The sequence below is a fragment of the Brachyhypopomus gauderio genome, chromosome 11, assembly GCF_052324685.1.
Source record: "Brachyhypopomus gauderio isolate BG-103 chromosome 11, BGAUD_0.2, whole genome shotgun sequence".
NCBI lineage: Eukaryota > Metazoa > Chordata > Actinopteri > Gymnotiformes > Hypopomidae > Brachyhypopomus > Brachyhypopomus gauderio.
In genome coordinates, this window is record NC_135221.1 from 16,106,818 (window position 1) to 16,130,906 (window position 24,089).

General features: G+C 45.4%; 1 protein-coding gene across 11 annotated transcripts; it reads left to right on the plus strand.

The window, feature by feature from the left end:
• The first annotated feature begins 225 nt into the window (after window positions 1-225).
• tapt1a (transmembrane anterior posterior transformation 1a) lies at window positions 226-23,866 on the plus strand. 11 transcript variants are annotated; one of them, XM_077022344.1, is made up of 16 exons: window positions 235-483; window positions 2,548-2,696; window positions 5,185-5,364; window positions 5,784-5,902; window positions 6,173-6,205; window positions 7,312-7,474; window positions 15,346-15,481; window positions 15,645-15,742; window positions 15,958-16,027; window positions 16,261-16,341; window positions 16,538-16,647; window positions 20,498-20,557; window positions 20,658-20,735; window positions 20,875-20,951; window positions 21,289-21,440; window positions 21,876-23,866. In XM_077022344.1, exons 1-16 carry the CDS (start codon window positions 297-299, stop codon window positions 22,115-22,117), a joined length of 1,935 nt encoding a protein of 644 aa, XP_076878459.1. In that variant the 5' UTR covers window positions 235-296; the 3' UTR covers window positions 22,118-23,866. The 11 variants fall into 11 exon arrangements, 10 of the variants coding, with proteins under 10 accessions (XP_076878459.1, XP_076878460.1, XP_076878464.1 ...); XM_077022345.1 differs by having other exon boundaries at window positions 7,315-7,474; XM_077022347.1 differs by having other exon boundaries at window positions 238-483; window positions 20,658-20,726.
• The last annotated feature ends 223 nt before the right edge of the window (window positions 23,867-24,089 follow it).

The window sequence follows — 24,089 nt, forward strand, 5'->3', positions numbered from 1 at the left end:
ATAGTTTGGGCAGCTTTTTCCTTATCTAAAATGGTCTACATTTTCCTTTGAATCCTACTTCAGTGGTATTCTGGATTTATGCATTTGCATGAAACTTATTTCTATTATCTATAAACACATGCGGAAAAAAATAATCGACGAGAGACCCAACAGGTCACGTTACCTACTGGCCACCACGTGTGATCTCGGTACGCCCCCTGCTGGCCGTTCTCACCTGCTCTGGTAAACTGACACATTTGCGATGCGATGACGTAGAACCGTGAACCGTTGACAATCCTCGCAGCGACCGAGTGAAGATGGCGGATTCGCCAGGGGCCGGGCTGTCCGAGGAGAAACGTTCACCAGACGAAGACAAGGGTCGAGTCAGACGCTCGTGGATTAACGCGCCAAGGAGCGACGAAGCTGCCCCCGTGATAGGAAGGACGGAAACCATAGGATTTTACGATCGACCGCCACGGGAGGGCGAGCAGCGGGACGTCTCAGGTGGGCTTGTCCGTGTGACAGGAGGGTTCGGCCCGCAGCTGACAGCTGACCTGTCGGTTCCAGCGTGGCGTTTTCCTCACGTACTCTTACCCGGCTCGGGTTGTTCTTGGGTAGCATCGTTTAGTGGTGAAGGTAACTAACGCTGTAGGGGATGTTAGTTAACGTACTTGGCGGCGTCCGTCACTGTAGCGCCTCTTAAAGTAAAAAATAAAGTAGTTTAGTTAACTTAACTGGCTGACATGTAGTTGTGGAGCCAGTTAGGTCCGCTAATTAGCGTTTGTCTGGAATATTGGTCAGTTAACGAACTAGTATTATAAAAAAAACTCCATTCACGCTAACTTTGTCAGTGACGTTAACACTAACCTACACACTCTGCAGTTAGCTGGTTAACGTTAATACTAACCTACACACCCTGCAGTTAGCTGGTTAACGTTAATACTAACCTACACACTCTGCAGTTAGCTGGTTAACGTTAATACTAACCTACACACCCTGCAGTTAGCTGGTTAACGTTAATACTAACCTACACACTCTGCAGTTAGCTGGTTAACGTTAATACTAACCTACACACTCTCAGTGCAGTTAGCTGGTTAACGTTAATACTAACCTACACACTCTCAGTGCAGTTAGCTGGTTAACGTTAATACTAACCTACACACTCTCAGTGCAGTTAGCTGGTTAACGTTAATACTAACCTACACACTCTCAGTGCAGTTAGCTGGTTAACGTTAATACTAACCTACACACTCAGTGCAGTTAGCTGGTTAACGTTAATACTAACCTACACACTCTCAGTGCAGTTAGCTGGTTAACGTTAATACTAACCTACACACTCTCAGTGCAGTTAGCTGGTTAACGTTAATACTAACCTACACACTCTCAGTGCAGTTAGCTGGTTAACGTTAATACTAACCTACACACTCTCAGTGCAGTTAGCTGGTTAACGTTAATACTAACCTACACACTCTCAGTGCAGTTAGCTGGTTAACGTTAATACTAACCTACACACACTCAGTGCAGTTAGCTGGTTAACGTTAATACTAACCTACACACACTCAGTGCAGTTAGCTGGTTAACGTTAATACTAACCTACACACTCTCAGTGCAGTTAGCTGGTTAACGTTAATACTAACCTACACACTCTCAGTGCAGGCGAGGTGACCTTTATCTTATATGGGTTCTTCATCGTCATCCACACGTCTTCTTTCGTAGCTGGTATCATCACACGGAGGTAATTTACCTCACGAGTGTTTCTAGGTAGAAACGTGTCCCCTGGACAGACGGGGTCTTCGAAGAACTTTGTTCAAAAGACGAAGGCAGACTAGTAAATGCCGAAAGTAAACTGAAAGCTCACTCTTGAAGAAAGTGAACTGAAAGCTCACTCTTGAAGAAAGTGCAACTGCGGCAGGTGAACTGCGGGATCATTTGCAGTAACGTAACTGTCGCTTAGCTGTACCGCTCGGCGCATTTGTAGTTAGACAGCGATGTGAAATGTTGAACCGGTTACCCTTTAGTATCACCTGGAAGTTGAATAAACATGTCTTCCTAAAACATTAGCTATGATGAACCTGTTCTCTGTGCAACTCGGCATCTAACTTTGTGAATGTGAAAACACGGGTCTCGAATAACGGTTTCCACACACAGGCTGGATGACCATCGACAGTGCTGTCTATTGGCTAACCTAAAGTTACCTGCGTGTGTTTTAACATGTGATTCACACAACCTCAAATGAAGCCTCTCCCCACATCTTTCATTTTCTGCCCATATAGAACACGTAGGCACATGGAAGACTTCTTTTTTTTTTTCCTCGCGGCTTTAGGTAAAAACAAGAAACGTACAATGATTTTAGGAGAAGTTTTGTCTTTGTCAAGACAGCCATGTCCTGCTGAAGTTGCACAGCAGGCAACCGAACCTGCTGCTTTTCCAACTCACTCACTTGTGTGGGACTCTTGAGCAGAGGTGCTAGACTAAATGAGGAGCACTGATTGCACGTGTGTGTGTGTGTGTGTGTGTGTGTGTGTGTGTGTGTGTGTGTGTGTGTGTGTGTGTGTGTGTGTGTCACAGGCACGGCTGACGTCAGTGAGCCATCCCTCCTCAGGTTCATGTGTGCTGAGCTGACCAGGGGCTACTTCCTGGAGCACAATGAGGCAAAGTACATGGAGCGGAGAGAGAAGGTCTACACGTGCATGAGGGTCCCCAAAGAGTTGGAGAAGGTCACACACACACACACACACACACACACATCCAGTTTAAAATATGTGTACATTAGGGATACAGTGAGTAATCACTGTAGTTGACTAAAATGGATGATAAAATTAAAAGGCATCCATTAGTTGTCGAGTAGTTGGTGACACTGTGACTGTGGCAGGTGTTTGCTGAGGTGATATGGAATCCTCACGCGTAGACCTACCTGAGTAAAGCAAACAATAACACTATGGCAAAAACACAACCAATAATGCTCGGGGTCTGTCAGCATTTCGCTCTCCACTGGGCCAGTCACTTATGCTGAAGACTCATACTGGTAAATTGTCTTATTGTTAAAACTAACCATTACTTCATGCTGTAGCATTTTCTTTTTTAAAATAAATCCTGTCTTGATCCTCAAATTGTTAAAAGTATTAGAATACTGAGCAGGGATTTTACAGTATGTCATCTCTACAGTAGCGATGTGAGTGCAGTCTCCCGCATGGTTTATCCAAAATATTCTCAATTTCTGAACTGACCTTTTCTTTGCGTGATGGAAAAAGTTGAAATGTGCCCTAAATTTACAATCTTAAACATTGCATTGCCGTTGTGGCAATATTTATGGCTGCATAATGTGTTGCTGCTGAGTGCAGTGGAGTGTAAAAGAGTAACGTTACTCTTCTGGCTGCTGTCCGTGTCTTCTGTCAGGCAGGTCGGTGAGGAACTGTGGTGGGTACAGAACACACTCTCCTGTCCTCACCCTTTTGTTCACTTCTTTAAAATTTAGATGGATGGTTTGATTTATTTTATTAAAGGAAAACATGTTTTATTATGTTTTATTGGTGCTATGTTTGTTTATTCTTGCTTTTAAAATTTTTTACAGGAAAAATGGATGTTAGGTTCGTTTATCCTAGCAGGAAAGTTCATTATTAATTTTTAGTAGGGATGCACCGAAATGAAAATTCTTAGCCGAAACCGAAAACCGAAAATGAGGAAACCAAGGCCGAAAGCCGAAAACCGAAACACCGAAATACATTATGCCAATTATTAGTAACATTGGATTTATGGCTAACCTCACTAAAATCAAAGCATTGCTATTCAAAGAATAAATCAACTACAAAATTTGATTTGAAAATATGTATTTAGCACTGACATTACAGTAATGCATATTATAAAATAAAATTAGTGGTGGGCCGTTAACGGCGATAACGCTGACAATGGCCGACCATTAATTAAACTTAACTCGCTTCCAGACCGTTTTTATCTGAGAGGATAAATATATGTATTTTATACGAGTTAAATTTAATTATAACTGACTGGCCTGAAAGATAAATATAAATTCTCTCATAAAAACGTGACGTGAGTTGCAACAACATTAAACAGCTCAGGTAAACACGCTTTTGAGAAATGTCGTCTGCTCGGCAAAACATAACGGGGCTCAATGTGCTTTATTAGCCTACGAAATCCCGCATCCTCTACGACAGAGAACGGCTGATCATCTAAGGCAACGAGTTCCATAATTTTTGGTGTAATGTCCTTTTCCTTGGCACCATCACTGGAAAACTTTTTTGCTAGCTTTATCCAAATAAACACGTGCAGGCGATTTTTGCTTGCGTCATCACAACACATTGTTTCGGCCGTGTTGTTTCGGTGATGAAAGTATTTCGGCCGAAAACCGAAAATGCAAATTTAAGCCATTTCGGCCGAAAATTTTCGGTGGCCGAATTTTCGGTGCATCCCTAATTTTTAGTGTCTTTTATTGTTAGTTAGCACATGCCAAGCTATATTTAAAAGTTTCTAGCTAAATAAAATCTACTGATTATGCAGTTCATAATCTAAACTGTCGAGTATTTATTTCAGTAATCAATTGACTATCCCTCTGTCAGAAGTCATTACTTGCAGCCCTAATGTACATGCAGCCTGAGGCGTTTGTGCTGTCCGCCACGTACTCGCACACACCCAGCAAAAACGCATGCACGTACACACACAGGCTCACAGGCTGTGTGTTCTCTGTCTGAATGAGGTAGTGTGCATATGTGCTAAAGGCTGAGGTACACATAAAGACTCCTCCATGGCTGTAAGTGCACGCCCCTCAGCTCCCTGCAGCTTGGCCCGAGGGACCGAACCGAACCCCACAAAGTCCAGAGTGTCTGTCCCGGGGTCAGTGTCTGTTGTACTTATGTCGAAGTAGCATGGTAAAGAATGGACAAAGTTGAATCTGCACATTTCAGCAAAAAAGAAATACACTGTAAGCACACATTCACAGCTGTTGGCGGCCTGTGTTATGTTCTATACATCTGACTTAAGTGAGTTTAGTTTTGTAGCTGAACGGGTATGGCGTAAGAGACTAGGCTCTGCAGTTCTGCAGGTATGCCTGGTTCTTTCCGTGCTCGTCCTTTAACAAGCTCCTTGCTGTCTGGCTGCACGTCAAACACATCAATCTCTGCTTGACATTTGCTCTTTGACGGTTTTACCAAAAGCACATTTTAGATTATTGTTGTTATTTTGTAAAAGTAGAGAAGCAGCAGATTCCGTAAGAAACCAGTCCCGTTCCTCCCATGTCACGAGCACCTTGGCACGTTCCTGCGTTGGGAGAAGCCAGCCGTGGGAGAGGAAGGATGCTCAGCTGCTCAGGCTGAGGAGAGGGCAGGCTGTCCTGGACGAGCCCCAGTTGTGGCTGCTGTGGATTATGCACATGTGAGACTTACCAGCCTGGTGCGCTGAACAGGCTGCTCAAGTATTCACTTATTCATTCAGAATGGGGAGCTTAAATACTTTTTGCTAAAGGTTTTGATCTGCTACATAGTCAGAACCAGTAGTCTAGATAGTTTTGTTAATTTATGTAAATAATTTTAGTTCTTTAAAATTATGCTTTTGAAAGATACAGAAATTGTGCCAGATATTAAAATATTTGTTTTGGCTTGGGGCTGTTATTCATGGTTTCTCCCATAATGTCGATTAATGTTGGGCTTTCTCATCCTCACTAAAACCTGAACTGTGATTGGTTGGGTATAAACGCAGGTGCGCTCGCCGCCCCTGGGCGGGGCCTCTTGAGCGCAGTGCTGAGCGAGGCTGCTTATTGGCTGAGCTGCTCACGCTCCTGTTGTATCCTGCAGCTGATGATCTTCGGCTTCTTCCTGTGTCTGGACGCGTTCCTCTACGTCTTCACCCTCCTGCCCCTCCGCACCCTGCTCGCCCTCCTCCGCCTCCTCACCATCCCATGCTGTGGCCTCGGGTAACACACACACACACACACACACACACACACACACACACACACACAGACTGATTCCTGATATACCATGCCAGTTTTTTACCTAATACTTACTCTTGTGTAGTTCACCATTTCAGCTCTTCCCTAAACTCACGAGGTTAATAATCAGCGTTGATGACGAGCTGCTGTTTTACCGCTCTGTTCCATCACCTTTAAGCATGATGGCGTTCTTCTGAGCTCTAATGTCTCATTTTCCCCTCGCCTGCCCCCCCTTCTCTCTGTCCGTCTCAGGGCACACGTGTGCCCCTTCTGCAGAAGGAGCAGGTAGGCTGGTGGTGAACCGTGGTGAACCGTAGCTCCGCCCACCCCCTCACACTCGCACCGTGTGCATCAGCATGTGCTTCACAGTGGAGTAAAGGTGTCCGAGGGTTTTTCTCTATTCCTGCGCAAGGAAAATATTGTGACCCGTCGGGCAATATTAGCAATTAATCCTTTAGGGCTGTTTGGTGCTGCATCTCATAATAACATGTCTCACCAATAAGATGTAGTGCAGATGTAGCACTGGGGTGTTTCCTCCGTGGCACTTTTACTGTGTGGGAAAGACCAGAATATAGGGCCCCTTCATTCTATTAAAATGGTCCAAATGGTGCTTCCAGGATCTTAAAGATAAAAGCCAGTATTGCTGCTTGTTCTGGACATTATAGTCATTTTTTAAAACTATCTTTGCCTTATTCCCCTTCTGATATAGATAAGGATTTTTTTAACAACAAATAAGCACATGGCACAGATTTCTTTTTCAATCTGATGTAAGTTTCTTTTCCAATCTGATGACCATGATTTAAGGCTTTGGAGGATTATGCAACGGATTCAGATCCAGAGCCCCTTTAGTCCACTCATTACATGTGTGTCACCTGGGGGGAGAAGCAGAGGCCACTACGAGGTTTTAACTCTCACGTACTGGGCGCCGGCTTCCTGGCCATGTAATCTCCCCTTGCCCAACGCCAGCGAAGCCGTTTCATCACGCCGACAAATTGGCTTTGAATTGAGCGAAGGCACGTGGGCCCCGATACAGATCACATTCGAGGGCCTTTGTTTTCTTCCCGTCTGAGTGCTCATCCAGCGTTTGATGTGTGATTTGCATGGGTATTGTGTGCTGTGCTAATTTTCATGCATCATTTTCATGTTCAGAAAAACAAGGATCGCTCAAATACTGTGCCATACACACACACACCCACACACCCATCCAGCTGTCGATGAACCAAATGGAAGTGCATGTGTGTGGCCTCTTTGCAGTTTTACCACAAATATACATTATTCGTGTTCTGCAGTCCTTAGTGTCTACTCATTATAACTGGTGTGTGCGTGTATGTGTACGTGTGTGTGTGTGTGTGTGTGTGTGTACGTGTGTATGCGTGTGTGTGCCTTCTCAGCAGTTCTAGGTTCCTGCAGCCAGCACAGGTGTGTGACCTGTTGAAAGGTCTAATCATGGTGCTGTGTTGCTCCATGATGCACTATGTGGATTACGCCATGATGTACCACCTGATCCGGGGTCAGTCCGTCATCAAACTCTACATCATCTACAACATGCTGGAGGTATGCAGTAGTTTAAATATCCATAATATTTGACATGCATTAGCTAAACCATTATGGCTTTGGAATGTCCCAGTTTTGTCCACCAAAGGTTTTGTCACTCAACGCCTTAATCAGTTAGACAAAGGTTAAACTACTTTCCATTTTGCCTGGAGTGACCCTTTTTCACTAAATGGCAAAAAGGTTGCCCTAAACAGATGGATGTGTGAAATGCATCAGAGTTGGTAGCATGTCTGCATTAACGGAGGCCGAACAGCACATCGTCTTGAAAAAACAAGACGAGTGCATCAGGAATGGGGAGTGTGTGGGCAGGACCACAGGCGTGGCCTTTCCGAGAGTCTGGAGGAGCGAAACATCAGTGGAGCAGTCGATGGTTCTCCTACGCTCTGAACAACACTGAAGCCACCTTGTGTTTCTGTTAAGGTAGCGACGTGCAGGACACGTGTGCTCTTTGTGCGAGTCTGGAGAGTGCAGTCTCACGCTCCCTTATCTGCAGCAAAACAGTTGCGTTGGCTGCATGCCAAGTTTTTTTTTCTCAGGGAAGATATGTCATTATCTCACTAACCCTTTCCCCCTTTAGATAGGGAATCAAATATGTGCATTCATATATCAGCTTCTCTCTTGTACATTTTGATTTCTTTATTGAATATAAGAGTATTATGGTATATGAATTTTAATCACCTTAAACCTTTACCAGCAAAAAAAGCTTCAGCATATTATATCTCATTTCTGACTTGACAAAAAGAGGCTTTTTTTACTCATTGTCTGGGAGACAGACTGACTGAGTAACCCATCGGTAAAACACGCATACTTGAGAGGTCTCCGCTAGAACACCCATGCACGGGAAATGGGCACCCAGAATTCTTGGACATTTTCATTCCTGAATTCCTTGTAATGAAAATGTCAGGAATCCCACTTAAACGAGAATGAACGCACTGCCCAATTGATCAGTTTTCTTCAAATTTCAATGATTTTTTTGTTCATTTTGGAAGACTGAAACAGACTGTTCTTACCAACACACAGGCACACTGTGGTGTGTGCCCCCTCCACACAGTTATGAGTCATTAATATGCGTGCTCTTTCAGCTGCTGGCGTACAAAATTGCGTTGCCGTCTGAGACAAAACGCTTGACACAGTCTTTTTGTGTTCGCATTATCATGACTTCTAGCAACAGCAGTAACAGAAACAATGCACTAACTAGCAGTATACAGTAGGCCTATACAACTTTATTGATCTTGGAACTTAGAAATGAGCCACAGTGTCCAGTGACGGAATGCATTAATGAAACACCGTTGTGGTGAGGCAACGATCAGGACTAATTATAGGTGTCAGCGGATCAATAGCTGACAGGTGACCGTCCTTCTTGGGGTGCCTGGAAATCCCAGGAACGGGTTGGTCCATTCCTGTATTCCCAGGAAAGAAAATCAAACACTGGGAACGGAGGCCCTTGTCTCAGTACGTCTTGCAGTGAACTGAAAACCCTGCACTTGTTTCCTTTGGTCTCCGTCAGTGTGGACACGTTCAAAAGACGTGATTCGCAAGACTGAATGTGTCAGGGCTGGCTCGGATGCCGTGCCGTCCACGTCCGCTAGGGGCACCCGAACCAGTCCTAGACTCCAGCAGCGCAATCAGCAATGATCTGTCTCACCTGTTGCCATGGCTTCATAAGGAAGCGTTTGGAGACAGATCATTGCTGATTCGTTTTGGTCTCATGCCGTCTCGTACTCAGCCTTCTCTCTCTTGTCTCGCTCCTAAGGTGTCTCGCCACCTTACTCTTGCTTTTTCTAGCCCTCTCTTGTCTCTATCTTTTACCTTTACTTATTCCTACCTCCTGCGCCACGTCTGGCCCATCTCAAGTTTTCCACCAACCTTATCTCTTCCTGTCAGTTACTCTTTTGTTTTTGGGAAGGGTTTTTGTTTTGTTGCGGCGTACGCCTCTGGCCAGCCACTTCCCCTGGGTTCCTTAGTTCGTTTTACGCGTTGACTTTTTCCGCGTTCTTTCAGTTACCTTTATTTTCCTACCGTGTCTTCACGGTTTTAGTATTGCATTTCTACGCGTTGAGTTTTCCGCGTCCTGGTGAGTTTCGTTTTACTTCTGAGTGTATGCGGAGTGGTATTCTGTTGTGTTTTCTGTTTGTTCGCGCGTGTCTATGTGATAAGCACTTCTCCCTATTTGTTCCTAACGGCATTTGGGTTCTATTCTCCCTTCGTTTTCTTACGCGTGTGTACCGGTCTGTACACCCCGCGTTACAGAACGAATCAGCCTAAACATGAACCCAGCCGAATCTCACGACACCGCAGTATTAAAAGCTGCAGTTGTAAGCCAGGAGCAAATACTAAATAACCATGATCAAATACTCCGCCAGATCATGAAGCAAGTTACTAACATCACAGCTACATTGCAAACCGTGAGCAACTCACCTCCTGTGTCTCGCAATCCACCCCCCGTTAATTCGGTCACAGCACCCGCTGCCGCGAGTCATTATGAGCCAATATTACCGCCTCCAGCTCGATACTCGGGGAATCCTGATGGGTGTCGAGGTTTTCTTTTACAGTGTTCTCTCATATTTGAACAACAACCCTCGCGTTTCCCAACAGAACGTTCCAAGACCGCTTATGTTGTGGCACTACTATCTGACAAAGCATTAGCTTGGGCCACGCCCCTTTGGGAGAAGCAGACAGAGACCTGTTCTTCATATGAACGTTTTTCTGACGCCATAAAAAGCGCTTTCTATCACCCATCGTCAGGAGGAGTTATTGGTCCGCGTTTATTGAGGCTCCGTCAAGGAAAACAGTCAGTCGCTGAGTATTCTCTGGAATTCAGAACGCTGGCCGCTGAGAGTGGGTGGGGTCCAGAGGCACTTATGGCCATATACCAGGAGGGGTTATGCGAAGAATTGAAAGATGAGCTAACACTCCGTGACCCTCCGGCTGATCTCGACACACTGATAACACACACAGTGCGTCTTGACAACCGTTGCCGCGAACGCAGACACACTAAACAACAACAACAACATTATCGTGACAACACACCAGCAGTAACGCAGTCACGTATATTTGAAATCTGCAAATCCGGTACTGACCCTCAACCCATGCAGATAGGTCATACACGATTATCACGTCAAGAGAGACAGGCACGTCTCCAGGAAGGCAGGTGGTTATACTGTGGTGGAGAGGGTCATCAAAGGTCCAAATGTCCTGAGCTACAGGGAAAAGGGCAAACCCGCCAGTGAGTACGGAGGCACTGGCGGGTTCGATGTCGAATCCTCCTGGTAATGGGCTGTTTCTTCACGTTTCTCTGTCATGGAGGGGGTCAGAGAGAAAACGCTTGATGGCTTTCATTGACTCAGGGGCTGCTGCGAGCTTCATTGACGCTTCTCTCGTCAAAGAGTTAGGCATACCCCTGATAGACCTAGATAAATCTCTCACTGTGGCCGCTGTGGATGGGCGGAGTTTGAGTTCGGGCGAAGTGGCCAAACAAACTGTGCCCATCGACATGAGTATAGGAGGGCATCGCGAGCAGCTCACATTTTATGTTATCAGTGCTCCTCAAATGCGGCTTATCTTAGGATTTCCCTGGTTACAACGTCATAACCCGGAAGTCGATTGGTTATCTCGCTCTGTGAGAAACTGGAGTCAGATATGCAAAGAGACCTGTTTAAAGACGAGGCTTGGGTCTCCTACTAACTCCCCGCATGAACATGTAGTTCTTACACAGGTCCCCACTGAATATCATGACCTTGCTGAGGTTTTCAGTAAGCAAAAGGCAGGCTTCCTTCCCCCTCACAGAGCTTATGACATGGCCATAGACTTGCTTCCCGGAGCGAGCCCTCCCAGGGGCCGTCTCTTCTCTCTGGCTGTCCCGGAACGCAAGGCTATGGAAGAATATATCAAGGAGGCGCTTGCTGCAGGGTTTATTCGTCCCTCCACTTCACCCGCCGGTGCTGGCTTCTTCTTTGTAGGGAAGAAAGACGGTGGGTTGAGGCCATGTATAGATTACCGTGGTCTCAACAAGGTGACGATCAAGGATCGCCACCCATTACCCCTCATGGCTACTGCATTTGAAGCGTTACAAAAGGCCACTATATTCACAAAGCTAGACCTTCGTAGTGCTTACAATCTGGTGAGGATCAGAGAAGGTGACGAGTGGAAGACCGCCTTTATTACCCCGTCAGGCCATTACGAATATTTAGTTATGCCGTTTGGTTTAATGAATGCCCCTGCAGTGTTTCAGCGATTCATAAATGAAGTGCTCAGAGAAGCCCTTGATAGGTACACTTTCGTCTACCTGGACGATATCCTCATATATAGCAACTCTCTGTCGGAACATATCAAACATGTAAGGCGGATCCTCCAACTCTTGCACGAGAACCACCTATACGTTAAATTGGAGAAATCACTCTTTCATATTCAGGAAGTAGCCTTCTTAGGATACAGAATAGCCCCTAACACTCTTGCTATGGATCCGTCGAAGATTCGGGCAGTCACCCAGTGGCCGACTCCCTCTTCACTACGGCAAGTCCAGCGGTTCCTGGGTTTTGCTAATTTTTATCGCCGCTTCATCAAGGGGTTCAGTACTCTGGCAGCCCCGCTCATTAATCTCACCAAGAAAACCCCAGGTCCCTTTGTGTGGTCTCCGGAGGCCCAGGAGTCCTTTGATAAACTAAAAAAGCAGTTCACCTCCGAGCCTGTTCTGCGGATGCCGGACCCTGACCTGCCGTTTATTGTTGAGGTAGACGCCTCCGATTACGGAGTAGGAGCCATCCTCTCTCAACGGTCAGGTATTCCCCAGAAACTTCATCCGTGTGCTTATTTTTCACACCGCATGACACCTGCCGAGAGAAATTATGACGTTGGTGACAAGGAATTGTTGGCAGTGAAGCTGGCGCTAGAGGAATGGAGGCATTGGTTGGAGGGTGCCAAAGAACCGTTTCTGGTGTGGACGGATCATAAAAATTTGGCCTACCTACAACAGGCCAAGCGTCTTAACCCTAGACAGGCCAGGTGGTCACTTTTCTTTAGTCGGTTCAATTTTACGCTCTCCTATCGGCCTGGCACCAAAAACGTCAAACCCGATGCACTGTCTCGCCAGTGGGAGGTGCCCTCCGATTCAGTTGAGCCCAGCACAGTCATACCTTCATCCAAGATAGTGGCTCCCATTCAGTGGGACGTCGAGGCTGCTGTAAAACGGTCACTTGCCCGTAATCCTGGTCCTAGTGGAGTCCCTTCTGGCCGTCTTTTTGTGCACCCGTCTATGAGGAAGACGGTGATGGAGTGGGGTCATAGCTCTCCCTTCGCTGCTCACCCGGGAGCACGTCGCACCCTTGAGCTCATTAAGCGACGGTTCTGGTGGTCAGGGATGGACCAAGAGGTGGGGAATTTTGTTTCAACTTGTGGGACGTGCACCCGTAATAAGGTCTCTCACGCCAAACCGTCCGGTCTGCTGTGTCCTCTCCCCATCCCGTCTAGGCCTTGGACTCATGTGGCCCTAGATTTTGTCACTGGGTTACCCCCCTCTCGGGGTAACACCACTATCCTGGTTATTGTGGACCGTTTCTCTAAAGTAGCAAGGTTCCTGGCCCTGCCTAAACTCCCCTCCGCTCGTGACACGGCCACCTTATTCCTCCATAACATCGTCAGGCACCACGGTTTCCCATCTGACGTGGTGTCCGATAGGGGGCCACAATTCACAAGTCGGTTCTGGGGTGCTTTTTTGAATCTTCTGGGCGCCAAGGCCAGTCTTTCTTCAGGATTTCACCCACAAACTAATGGTCAGACTGAGAGGACCAATCAGGACCTTGAGCAAACGCTCAGGTGTTTGGCCTCATCTAATCCGTCCTCCTGGTCTGACCAGCTCTTGTGGGCTGAGTACGCCCACAACACTTTGTGGCATTCTGCTCTCGGCATGTCGCCTTATGAGTGCCTCTATGGGTACGCGCTTCCCATGTTTGCTGACCAGGAAAAAGATGTGGCGGTTCCGGGAGCTCGAGCCTTGGTGCGGCGATGTCGGTTGGCATGGCGTAAGGCTCGCAAAGCTCTGTTGTCCGCCTCTGCTGGGTACCGCCGCAGTGCGGATAAGCACCGTCTCCCGGCCTTGTCCTTCCGTCCCGGGCAGCGGGTGTGGTTGTCCGCCAAGGATCTGCCAGTTCGGGGTGGGACCAGGAAGTTGGCCCCCCGGTATCTGGGTCCCTTTAAGGTTGACAGGCGGATAAATCCGGTTTCTTACCGGCTGTTGCTTCCCCCTTCCATGCGGGTCCATCCTGTGTTCCACGTGTCGCGCCTCCGCCCTGTTCTGTGTCACATGCCCCGTGCTCCGGCCCCGCCGCCCCCCCGCATGGTTGCTGGTGGCCCGGTATACACTGTGAGCCGGTTGTTGGACCACCGCCGTGTTCGGGGTCGGGACCAGTACCTCGTAGACTGGACTGGTTACGGGCCCGAGGAACGTTCCTGGGTTCCCGCTTCTCGCATAGTCGACCGGTCCCTCATTCGTGACTTCCGTCGTGACAGGGCTGTCGCTCTGGGCCCGCGAGGTCTCGGGCCTAGAGGGGGGGGGCTCTGTCAGGGCTGGCTCGGATGCCGTGCCGTCCACGTCCGCTAGGGGCACCCGAACCAGTCCTAGACTCCAGCAGCGCAATCAGCAATGATCTGTCTCACCTGTTGCCATGGCTTCATAAGGAAGCGTTTGGAGACAGATCATTGCTGATTCGTTTTGGTCTCATGCCGTCTCGTACTCAGCCTTCTCTCTCTTGTCTCGCTCCTAAGGTGTCTCGCCACCTTACTCTTGCTTTTTCTAGCCCTCTCTTGTCTCTATCTTTTACCTTTACTTATTCCTACCTCCTGCGCCACGTCTGGCCCATCTCAAGTTTTCCACCAACCTTATCTCTTCCTGTCAGTTACTCTTTTGTTTTTGGGAAGGGTTTTTGTTTTGTTGCGGCGTACGCCTCTGGCCAGCCACTTCCCCTGGGTTCCTTAGTTCGTTTTACGCGTTGACTTTTTCCGCGTTCTTTCAGTTACCTTTATTTTCCTACCGTGTCTTCACGGTTTTAGTATTGCATTTCTACGCGTTGAGTTTTCCGCGTCCTGGTGAGTTTCGTTTTACTTCTGAGTGTATGCGGAGTGGTATTCTGTTGTGTTTTCTGTTTGTTCGCGCGTGTCTATGTGATAAGCACTTCTCCCTATTTGTTCCTAACGGCATTTGGGTTCTATTCTCCCTTCGTTTTCTTACGCGTGTGTACCGGTCTGTACACCCCGCGTTACAGAATGTCTACGTCTGAAACCCATTTCATATTTTCTGTCAGGGACACTTGACACGTGATCTGTAAACTGTGTTCATGCAAAGATTCTGAAGACAGTACGCCACCCAAGGATTTCTCAACCACCGGTCTATTGCAGCATTTGCAAATATGACATCCTGCTCAGTAACCAGAATACAGCACAAATACAGAAGAGAAAGGAAGGTCTCTGCCGGCCGCCCACTGCCATCTGTAGACACCCTCCCTCTTTAAGAACTCTTCACAGTGACCAAGCACAATATTCTACTACTAATTGCTTTGGATGACCAACCATTCTGATTTCAGAACCTAATATTGACCTCATTACATTGTTCCTGGAAAAAACACTGATTTTTGGTCCAGTGTGTCCTGAATTTCAATGCATCTCAAATGCAAAATACAAAGGGGACTAATATTTTGGTACTCTAAACAACAAATTAGCTTGCAAGACAGCAGGACTCTTGAATTCTGAACTTTCTTCAGGAATTTCCAATTGCTGATCTACCATTGACATAAAATAATTTGCAGTTGACGGAGATCTGACTGGCCTGGTTGTCTTCTTAAAAGAACAGAATAATTTTTGTCTTGTTTTTTTTGTTTCAGGTGGCGGACCGTCTCTTCTCGTCCTTTGGGCAGGACATTTTGGATGCTCTTTACTGGACGGCCACCGAGCCGAAGTCCAGGAAGAGAGCTCACATCGGAGTGATTCCACACTTCATCATGGCCGTGCTCTACGTCTGTATCCTTCTCATTTGCCTGAAGCCGTTTGGGGCTGCTGTAAATATGGCAGGGCGTTTTGGTTTCTCCTCAGCAGTACCTTCCACAAGCACGTTGGTCTGTAGTTGACTGGTTGTCCATGGCAGTGCTGTCCCTGCGTTTTTCCTGAGCTCATTATGTCTCAGTCTTGCATGCCATCCTCATCATGGTACAGGCGTCCACACTGAACGTGGCCTTCAACTCTCACAACAAGTCTCTTCTCACCATTATGATGTCCAACAACGTAAGGACACTTGCGTGCATAAACACCCACTGTTACAGCAATAACGTTCAGTAACATTTATAAGTAAATTAAGAATTTCCCTTTTTCTTTACATGGGCCTCATCACCGATAGAGCAGTCACACTGTACCGGCTACGAACTGTGTTCTTAATTCTGTCTCTCCAGCCATGTTGCTTTTTTTGTTACTTGTGTTATTTTCTCTCCCTCTTTTTACAGTTTGTGGAAATCAAAGGAAGCGTCTTTAAAAAGTTTGAGAAAAATAACCTCTTTCAGATGTCTAATAGTGGTAAGTTAGCTGCAATCTATAGTGTCTCTGTTCATGAACTGTAACCATGTTTCAAAACCACTATCGAGCGTCCAAACCTCTAAACCAGCCTCTGTAGGCTCTTTGCCATTGGGTGAGTTCAAACACTCCCCTACACGAGGCATGGGGGCCCTTTTTAAAAATAATGATCTTGGCTCCCAAGCGCATCACACAGTGATGCTCATGTTGGATTGTCCCTGATCTTTGACCTGCAGACATTAAGGAGCGCTTCACCAACTATGCTTTGCTGCTCATCGTGTGTCTCAGGAACATGGAGCAGTTCTCCTGGAACTCAGGTCAGCCTCACTTTGATCAGAATGTTGTCAAAGTTAGGTCAGGCTTAGATTTGGTCTCAATAAGAAGACCTGGACCTGGTCTAATAATTGGCAGTCTTATTGATGTGTCAAGTGTTGAAATAGCCTTGATGATGTGTTGTGAGTAATCACGTTTTACATGGCAAAGGTACTGATGTGATGTTGATATTGCTTTCAGATCACCTGTGGGTGCTGTTGCCAGATGCCTTCATGGTGGTCACCTCCGAGATCACCGTGGACATCGTAAAGCACGCTTTCATCACCAAGTTCAACGACATCACTGCAGATGTGAGCGCTCTGGCGAAACAATCACAACACAGAAAATCGTCTTTACAGATTTTCCATTACCCCACTTGAGTCAATTTGTCAAGACATGTTTATTGTCCAGGCATTAAGAACTATGTGTATGTGGTTTCTGACACTCTTACATGCTTTGATCAACAAAATGGGTGAAAAGGGACTTTGCTTAGTCAAAAACAGTAGTAAACCTGAATCTGCATGAAAAAATGACTTGACTGACTGCATTTGGAGTGAGGAGACACTTTGTAAGTTAAAGGTTTGCCCAAACTATTGTATTAAGATGTGTGGCAGCGCCATCAACATCTGTTCATCACCCCGACAACACGGTACGTTCAGGGAGCCTTACTGATGATGGCTACAGGGTACCAAACACGGATAGAACATTGATGGCCTGTTTTGAACTGCACCTCGGTGTAGTAGACAAGATCTAGCAGCTGTTGTAGAAAATAAGATGGAACTCAATATTCCAGTAAGTCGCCCTGTTCTGATTAGTAATTGTATGGGCTTCCATTACCGAGCTTCCATCTTGGTTCACACAAACTAACTTTAACGGGTTTTACTAAAACATGGTCAGAGAAGGCAGCAGAGCCACTCTCAATGGGAGAAACCTTCCACACTTCAATTTAATGAATTCATGCTAAACTTGTAAGAAAGGACTTGGAGCGGCTGTTTCAAAGAGACATTCCAAGCCAGACCTTTCACCTTTCAATTTTCCTTCTTTTGAATACCTCTGAATAATATATAAAATGTTCTCCCATAAATGTATTTTAATCGCTTAAAATCCTCCACAATAGTGCACTAGACATGTAAAAATTCCCTGAAATACTGCCGGTTTCATCATAACGGTTTACTTTACGACTTAAGTAATGTGAAGGACCGTGATGGTAAAGAACTCTTCAGCTACTGTTGGTCTGTCATAGCGTATAAGGGAGTCAACTCCCACTTGGATTGTGGATGAAGTTATTTCTATAGGTCTTGACATTATTCTTGAGGATTTAGAAGTCTTGGCTCATTTTTATGTTTTTGTGACTTCATGATTTCTCAGAAAATTCTGACTGTTTTTGAGAGCAAAAGCCTTCATAAGCTTCACAACTACTGTGTCATACTCTCTTGATCAACTTAAAAATATTAGATGGGATGAATGTTTTTGCACAAGAAAACACTAGAAAAACTTTATTCACACACAACCACTGTCAGTAAAAGCCCTACAAATAAATGACCTAAAAATGACCTAAAGTAAAATAATTAAAATGTACATGTAAATGTACTGTGACCTCTTAAATCATCTATATATTGTCTGAATATCTGAATGTTTGTTTGAAAATGTAGTTTAACGGATATTTTGATCAGGTCTCATTGATAAAGTCCCTGTTCATGGAAAAAAAATGTGCCGGGACTAAGAGGTTTAATTAGGTTTTTATGGCCATGTTTGTCAAGCTTTCTGCCACTGAGCAATACACAACCTATTAGCACCATGATTTAAAATAGATTTGTAGTACAATTGCTTTCTGTTTATTTTGCTTTCATGTTTATCATCTTGGTATCATTAGCCTTAACTATAAGTATAAACATTTCTGAGTCATTAGGAACATAATACATTGTATTGATTAAAGCAAGCATGTTATTGCTCAAATTATTAACAATTATGAACAATATAAAGTAAGGACAACCAGTAGAGGAAACTATTAAATTATGTCAGGGTCCGTGTTCAAAAAGTGATGGAGACGTGTCAGAACGTGTTGGAGATGTGTTCGTTTTGTGGACAGAAGTAAATGTGCCTGAACCTGGGTGGGCGGAGTCATGCAGAAGGGGGCGTCACCTAAAGTCTACTGGTGCAGTATTTGTGTGGAACCCATTTTTGGGCTAAAACACTTGTGCAAGTGCCTCCTTAGACCTGCTCTTGTGGCAAACACTAGTGCAGCATGGTGTTATCCTCTCCTCGAGCAGGAAATAAACATGTGTCCTGTTTCACAATATGGGGGGTTTAACCACAAACATTACCTCTAAACTTAACTATATCTCCCAATTAAAATAAAGCCTGAATCAGAAAGTTTGCATGTTACTATGCATAGAAAATTATATAAGTTAAATAATCATTTCGCAATTGTGTGCATCAAAATTTTTATTCTCCAATCACAGTGGATAGCAATAGTAATGACAATGTTAATAACATACATTATCACTGAATGTCGTAATGTTTTTTGCTACTCTGTACTTCCGTGACGAGTACAGATATGTATATGTACATCCATTCGCTCATCTGTGAACTTTTGAGCGGTGCCAACAACGTGATTTCACCATGTTGTCGGCTCACACTCGACTTTGAAAGAGAACTGGAGTTCAGCATCAGGTCTTATTTGTTTACATGCAGTGTTGAATTGACAACACTGCCAGCAGAGAGGTACTCAACCTGGGATGGCGTCTCCATGACGACAGAATAATGAACAGGCTGGGGTGTGGATGGCTGGACTCTTTCATGATCCAATTTACAAAAACATTATCCTGTATGAAACACACCGAATTGCCACAGTGTGTGTGAGAGATTCGATATAAATATACTTGCCTCGCATTTGGCACTGTTGATGACGGAATACTTCTAAATGGGCTGGAAAACCAGCTAGGACATCAGCAGTCCTCCACAAAGACCCGTTTCCACAAAACATTCCTTATCGCACTTCTGCAGACGACACACATGTCTGCTTGGCTCTCCCACCTGATGATTATAGCCCAATAGACACGTACTGTCTGTTTTTGGAGGACATAAATAACTGGATGAGGCAGACGTTCCTTCAGTGTAATAAGGACAATATTGTATTTGTTGGGAAAAGGTGCATCTCAAAATGATCACAGATCTTGAATCCACAGCTCACAAAATGAAAGCGTCAGAAATATTGGCATAGACTCAGATTTCACCTTCACTATCCATATCAAACAATCACTAAAACAACCTTTTATCATCTAAAGTGTGGCTAGAATCAAAGCAACTAAACAAGGCCTAAAGAAACTCGTATCCAACAAGAATGATTACTGATTTAAATGGACTTTCCAGAAAGATATTTCGGCTGTTGAAGTTTATTAACAATGCTGTTGTTTTAACCAGGACAATATCACATCACAATATCACACAAGTTTAAAATCTCTGCACTAGTGTCCAGTTAGATTTTAAAGCACTACTATTAATCCTATATTTCCTGAATCGATTAGGCCCAGGATTGTACATATAATTGAGTTACTTATTTCCATCGTAGTCTATTTTAGCATTTGTACATTTGGAACTTTTAATCAATTACTAAGTAATTTTTGCTTATTTTTAATTCGGTATCAGCTTAATCATTTTATTATCCATCCATCCATTATCCTTCCTGCTTAATCCCGCTAGTCGGGGTCACGGCATCTCCCCGTGACCTCAGCATCTCCGGGCAAAGGCAGCTACACCATGGGCAGGTCGCCAGTCCACCACACGGCCAACACACACACGAACTCACACTTACGGGCCAGTTAGAGTGACCAATCAACCTAACACGCATGTCGTTGGACTGTGGGAGGAAACCGGAGTACCCGGAGAAAACCCACACAAGCTCAGGGAGAACATGCAAACCACACAGCTGTCTTTAAATTAGCTGAATTTCCTTGAATTGAGTGTTAAATGTGCTATAGGAAAATACCTAAAGAAGTTGCTGTGAAGTTTGTGTCCATTCAGTTGCTCATATTGAGCTGTTCTGAAACTAATTCACACAAATGTGATCTCAGCATATGAGCGTTAGTTGTTTGCTAATATTCTGCCCCAGGATCGTCACTCCAGACCGACCGAGTGTTCCTCATTGTTCTGTCTCCGTAGGTGTACAGAGAGTACAAGGCCAGTCTGGCCTTCGAGCTCGTCAGCAGTCGACAGCAGAACGTGAGTGTGATGCCAGACACCGGTGTATACCAATCCTCTCATATCTCTCTCATATGCTCCTCAAAGGTGAGGGCTCACATTTCTGCTTTGACACGCACAGGCATACACGGACTACAGTGACTCTGTGGCCAGGAGAATGGGCTTCATCCCTTTACCTCTGGCTGTTCTGGTGAGCCTTGTATGTTATCGATGCACCTCTCACCATGGTGCTATTGGCATTACAGGTAGCAGGAGACCTGGGTGTTTCTCACCCTTTTTCTGTATTTCTCTCTCTCTCTCTCTCTCTCTCTCTCTCTCTCTCTCTCTCTCTCTCTCAGCTGATTCGTGTGGTGATGAGTTCAGTGAAGGTCCAGGGTGCTCTCTCCTCCGTGTGTCTGCTACTCTTCTACCTGGGGTAACTACAGCAGACTACAGCTCCGCCTCTCCACCCACACTCACAGAGGACGCTGCATTTGATCATGCCCACTTGGGTTGCAGTTTTGGTTGGTTGGTTTGATTTTTTTTATTTTTATTTTTTTATCACCACTGAATGTAAATAATCGCCCCTCCCACTCCACAGCTCTAACGAGGCTAATTCGGCTCATCAATTAAGTGAATGAGTCCGAGTAGAGAAGACTCACCTCTGCCCTGCGCTGCAGGACTGGTTGTCGGCCTGTTCGTGTTTGCTGGTGTGTTGTTAACATGGAGGTTTACGTGTATCACCACCATGTGTCTTCTCCGCTCGTCTGCAGAATGATCACACTCAAAGTGCTCAACAGTGTAGTTCTGCTGGGGAAATCCTGCCGCTACGTCAAAGAGGCCAACATGGAGGGCAAACTGTTTGACAAACCCAGCACCACACCGAAAAAGATGCCCGGCAAAACCAGAACCAACTCACCCTCAGGTAACACGCATGCACGAAGCCTTCAGGTCTTCAGCTGCCGTGAAGCAGAAACACACAACTACCCTGAATAATGTTGGTTAACTGAGTTATATCCCTTCTGGTGAACAGCATCTGCAAAACAGGTTTTTAAATTGTTTTGTTTTGAATCAGTGATTTTGGTACAGTGTCTGTTTTCACACATGCGCATAAGAATTGAAAACTGTCATGAAGCACATCGCTTAATCCATTATAGTTTAGATGATGGCAGGATTATGCTTCTATAACAAAAGTTAATTTGCAACAGTGCTTTATGTTTTAGAACAAACAACAGTAGCACAAAATTAGCAATGGCTTGAAATGCTCATTGAAGGGCTCATTGAACACCAAGTCTGTTTTAACCCCGAGGTCCGCTGCGTAGCTGAACACATCTCCTATGCGCTCTCTCCCTGTTCTTAGGTGAGCCGAAGCCACAGTGTCCCTCCCTGTCAATCACGAAGCAGCCCACCCCACGAACAACAAGGCCAGTCCGCCCCACGCCATCCCCTTTACGCGAGGAGAGCACCGAGCCACCTCTCGAGTGCACCCCCAAACCACCAGAGGGCAGCAGCGACACACCTCCAGAGCTCAAACACCGAGCCCCAAAGAAAGACCTGCTGGAGATTGACCGCTTCACAATATGTGGTAACCGCATCCTCTGACTACCGTAGGCTTTGCCCAGGCACGAGAGCCAGAATCTGGTGTGAGACACCCGACCACCCTGAGGAATCCTCTGGGGAGAACTGGGAGCAGGAAGTGAGAAGCGTCCCAGCGTTGTGCCCGTGGCAGACTGGAAGATCACGTGTGACGGTTCAGAACCATACGTAGGAGCGCGCTCTCTCTGCTTTACGGTAATGCAGGAGCCTGCTGTGTCTATTTTGGACTTGTGGAGACACGGGGAGAAAAAGAGAAAGAACGGGACAGAGAGAGAAGAAATGCAGCTCCTCAGTACAGTGGATCTATGCTGTCATGAACATTTTTCCATAACTGGAAAAATTAACTTTGTCCTACCATCATACACAGAGGGCAAAAAGAATGCACTTTGAAGAAAAATGAACTTCTAGTAGAATTCAATTTACTGTTAAAATTAGTTTAAAATAAATTATTTCCGTCAGCCACTGGTCCAAGTCTTTTTGAGGCAATGGTGTATCATGTTATCTACAGGTGGTAGAGATGGTGCCCTATTTATTTACTCACATTTACAGGCTTGAGTTTGGTCATAAAGGGTGGGTGTGGCCCAAAACTTAGTCCAGACCACAGTGAGTCCTCCTTCTCATTACACCCCCCCCAAGATCCTTTACCTTGTGCCAAATAGCCTAGATTTCACAGATACTAAACATTTCGGTCATGGAGTATCAATGTGCCACCCTGTGTTATGATCATAATTGTAGAGTATTGAAACACAGTGGTGTGTACAGGGAGGAACCAGCTATGTAGGCCCGGCTGTCTGTGTGTGCCCCACAGTCAAACCAGCTGTGTAGGCCCGGCTGTCTGTGTGTGCCCCACGGTCAAACCAGCTGTGTAGGCCCGGCTGTCTGTGTGTGCCCCACGGTCAAACCAGCTGTGTAGGCCCGGCTGTCTGTGTGTGCCCCACAGTCAAACCAGCTGTGTAGGCCCGGCTGTCTGTGTGTGCCCCACAATCAAACCAGCTGTGTAGGCCCGGCTGTCTGTGTGTGCCCCACAGTCAAACCAGCAGACCAAAATGTTGCACTAACTTTTCATGTTGTCTTAAGCTGCGCAATAGAAGTTTCTAGAAATGTTTCGGTTTGGTTAAACATGCATGACATTCTCTCCCATTTTTACATGAGATGCTGGCCAAAGGAAAAGACAAGAACAAGTCAGATATATTCATAGTTTCATGTGCAGGAATTTTCACCGGTTTGTATTTTAATATCCCTTGTTCAAATTGTCTTTGAGAAGTGACTGTAAACCAAACATTTTGCTTGATCAGATGCTGATTTAATTTGTGTATATTATTCTGTTGTAATACATACAATTAATGTGTTTAGTATGTTTTGAATTTATTTAGCAATAACGCGATGTATGAAAATGTGAATCAAAAGCAAAATGAATTATCCAGATAGTAATATATCCACTATGAAGTAATGTTTCACAGGTTTGAGACGGCATTTGCTTCGTTATAGACAGTGTTACATTATGGGCATTGTTATGTTATTGCTATACGTACGAGGTTTTCCCCGTCATAAACATTCCTACAAGCGTCATGTCTGTGCAGTAGGTGTTGAGGAGAATGAGCTTCTGGTTATGCAAGTTCCACTTAACATTGTCTAATGCTTCTTTTTAATGTGCCATTTTACTAGCAATGAAGAGAAAGGTCTCGCTAATTTCATATGTTTCTAGTTGAAGACTAGAGTTCATTTCAATTTGTAACCCTCTTTTCTTTTTTTTTTGGAATGTCTAATAAAGTTTTGTAATACACGTTTGCAGAGTTTTCCTCTGTCTGATCCTCGTGTGGGAGAAGAGAGGAAATGAAAGGTGTGAGCCAGATGAGGGCAGACCCTTCCGCAGCAGAGATGAAAGATGTTCTGGTGAAATGAGGTGCTCTTCATTTCAGCGATAAGGAAGAGATGATAACACCAAACAACTATGAGGTTCCAGTTGATAAATAATCCC

Coding starts and splice junctions, on each gene's coding strand:
- tapt1a (XM_077022344.1), top strand. CDS start 297: ATGGCGGATTCGCCAGGGGCCGGGCTGTCCGAGGAGAAACGTTCACCA. Junction 16,648..20,497: donor TCAACGACATCACTGCAGAT/GTGAGCGCTCTG, acceptor CTGTCTCCGTAG/GTGTACAGAGAGTACAAGGC. Junction 21,441..21,875: donor CAGAACCAACTCACCCTCAG/GTAACACGCATG, acceptor CCCTGTTCTTAG/GTGAGCCGAAGCCACAGTGT.